This window comes from Eimeria tenella, genomic scaffold, assembly GCF_000499545.2.
Source record: "Eimeria tenella Houghton genomic scaffold, Eth_scaff4532, whole genome shotgun sequence".
NCBI classification, from domain to species: Eukaryota; Apicomplexa; class Conoidasida; order Eucoccidiorida; family Eimeriidae; genus Eimeria; species Eimeria tenella.
Genome location: NW_013545461.1, coordinates 1 through 3102, shown reverse-complemented (window position 1 = coordinate 3102; position 3102 = coordinate 1). Strand labels below are relative to the sequence as shown.

Sequence of the window (3102 nt, the reverse complement as noted above, 5' to 3'; positions counted from 1 at the left end):
AGACACAAAGTAAAACTTTAATGGCAGCAGCAGCAGCAGCTGCTGCTGCTGCTGCAGCTGCAGCAGCTGCTGCTGGAGCTGTTGCCTTCCCTGCTGCTAGGGCTGCTGTTGCATCTACAGGAGTTGCTGCTGCTGCTCCTACAGTTGCTTCCACTACTGCTCTTACTGCTGCTGCTGCTGCTGCTGCTGCTGTTGCTGCTGCTGCTAACCCGGAGAATTCCTGCTTCTCCCCCTGCAGGGGTTTAAGAAAAGCAGCAGCAATTTGGCTTTCAATGAGAGCATCTTCCTCCTGAGGTGCATGCGCAGCATCTGCTGCTGCTGCTGCTGCTGCTGCCTCTACTGCTGCTGCTGTTGCTGCAGACAGCGAGAGGTCGCGCCCACTAAAGTGCTGCTGCTGCTGCTGCTGCTGCGGCTGCTGCTGCAGCTGCTTCAGCAGCAACTTGTGCCGTCTTCTGTTGCTCTCCAGTGTCTCTGCTGTTGCTTTTCTAATACTGTCTCGTATCTCGCGATACAAGTCCGCCCCCATGCTGCTGCTGCCACCTGGGCTCTCGCGATACCCGGGAGGAATGAAAAGCCCTCAGTTTGCTGCTGCTGCTGCAGCATCTGCTTCAGCTCGTCATGCTGCTGTTGCAGCCTTTCGTTCTGCTGCTGCTGCTGCTGCGCTGCAGTAACAGTTGCTGCTGCTGGTGTTTCTGATTCAGCGCTTCCCTTGTTGCTGCTGCTCTGCTCACTCAGCAGCAACCTCTGCTGCTGCTGCTGCTCCTCCTTCCCCGAGATCTCTAGTGAAGGAGAAGAGGCAGCATCGTCGCTTCTGTCGCTGCTGCTGCTGCTGCTGCTCCTGCTGCTGCGGCATTTGTTGCTGCTTTGAGGTGTATGCTCAACAGATTCAGGTGTATCGACAGCCCCTCGCCCAGCTCCTGCGCCTCTGCGACGCCGTTGCTGCTGCTGTCGTTGCTGCTGCTGCTGCTGCTTCCTGCTGCTGCCCCTAAGGGGCCTCTCTTCTGCTGCTGCTTCTGCACCGGAGCACTCCCCAGCTGACGCGTCCTTCTCACTGTCCCCTTCTGCTGCTGCTTCTGCTGCTGCTGCTGCTTCCTCTTCTTCGCTGTCTCCGTACTCATCGGAAGCATCTTCGTCTTCATCTGCATCATCATCTGTTGCTGCTGCTGCTGCTTCATCATCTGTTGCTGCTGCTGCTGCTGATTCATCATCTGCTGCTGCTGCTGGGCCGTCATCGTCTGTTGTTCGTGCTGCTGCTGCTGCTTCTTCATCTGTTGCGGCTGCTTCTGCGTCGTCCTCATCTGGTGCTGCTGCTGCTGCTGCTTCCTCGTCATCTGTTGCTGCTGCTGCTTCCTCGTCTGTTGCTGCTGCTGCCTCATCAAAGTCATCCTCTTCTTCTTCTGCATCTTCATAGTCATCCTCATCCTCCTCCTCATCTGTTTGCTGCTGCTGCTGCTGCTGCTGCTGCTCAGAGTTCACATTGAAGTCTTCATCCCCAGAGTCCCCAGTCAGATCCACACATACTTCATCCATCTTTGCTGCTGCTGCTGCTGCTGAATCCCTTACAAACACTACTGCTGCTGCTGTTGCTGCTGCTGCAGCTGGGGCAACAGCAGCAAGTGAAGCTGCAGCTGCTGCTGTTGCTGCTGCGGCGGCGCTCAGCGGCTGCCGTTGCTGCCAGCCTGCCCGCTGCTCGTTCTGGAGCAGCAAAAGAATTAATTATTGCTGCAGTTGCTGCAGTTGCTGCCGAGGGAAGGGCCTGGAGCTGCAACAACACCTGCTGTTGCTGCTGCTGATGCTGATGCTGCTGCTCTGTCCGTCAGTAGCAGCAGCTTTCAATTGCTGCAGCTGCACATGCTGTGAAATCTTCAAAATTAAAGCCTTCAGATCAACGCGAGGCAGCAGCAGCAGCAGCAGCAGTAGCAGCAGCAGCAGCAGGGGGGCCCAAACGTGGGGCCCTGGCGGGGGCCCCTGGTGCCGCTGCTGCTGCTGGGCTTTGGAAGTTGCTGTTAGGAATTGCTGCTTTACGTTCTCATTATTTTTATTAATTTCAACTGCTGCTGCTGCTGCTGCAGTTGTTGCTGTTGCTGTTGCTGCAGTTTCACCGGGTGCCTTCAAAGACACTGGAGCAGCACACTCAGCTGCTGCTGTATCTGGCGTTGCAGCAAAGGTGCTGCTGCTGCGCCTGCACACGCTGTGCTTCTCCAGCAGCAGCAGCAGCAACAGCAGCAGCAGGTGCTGCTGCTGCTGCTGCTGTTGCAGTTGTACAGTAATCCTGGTGCTACTGAGACTACATTTACCGTGCCGCCTACTGTTGCTGCTGCCGCTGCGACTGCAGCAGCTGCTGCTGTCTGCTGCTGCTGCTGCCGTCTGCTGCTGCTGCTGCCACCTGCTGCTGCTCCTGATTTACTTTCTATCTTGGCAGTGCTTCCGTCGTGGCTGGAGTGTATAGGCAGGTCCCCAAGCTGCAGCAAAAGTGCCCAGAGCTGCAGCAGCTGCTGTTACGCAGCCAGCTAGCTAGCTAGCTAGCAAGCCACGCAGCTAGCTAGCCACGCAGCTAGCTATGCAGCTTTCTGCTTCGGCAGTTCTTTACAGCTAGCATTCACCTGAAATGGAAGCTTGCAGCTTCCCAAGTTATTCTGCCAGGGAACCCAAAGCTCGCTAGCTAGCTAGCTAGCTAGCTAGCTAGCTGTTAGCTGCTAGCTGCTAGCTAGCTAGCTAGCTTACTAGGCCCTCCGTGTGCAACTAGCTCGCTAGCTAGCCGCGATATCGCTAGCTGGCTAGCTATAGAGAAAGCCAGTTAGCTAGTTACGTAGTTAGCTAGCTATTTAGTTAGTTAGTTAGTTAGCTAGCTAGCTGGCTAGCTAGCAAACTGGGTTATGCATGGCTAGCTAGCTGGCTAGCTAGCTAGCTGTGGGCCTCCAGCTCCATAGCTAGCTCATTCGTCTTAGCCAGCTGACTAGGCGGCTTGCAGTTTCGCAAGCCTTCTTTCTCACCCCAGCAGTGGTGGCTAGCTAGCTAGCTAGACCCCCAGCTAGCTAGCCGCCCAGCTAGCTAGCCACCCAGCTAGCTAGCCACCCAGCTAGCTAGCCACCCAGCTAGCTA

The 3102-nt window shown here is 56.1% G+C and overlaps 1 protein-coding gene across 1 annotated transcript; it reads right to left on the bottom strand.

Moving 5' to 3' along the window:
* Positions 1-540: 540 nt before the first annotated feature.
* On the bottom strand, positions 541-1530 carry ETH_00040755 (uncharacterized protein; the record flags this gene model as incomplete). The annotated part of the gene is made up of 1 exon (XM_013380166.1): positions 541-1530. A coding segment is annotated over one exon (990 nt), but the record flags the coding sequence as incomplete, so codon positions are not given.
* Positions 1531-3102: the final 1572 nt, after the last annotated feature.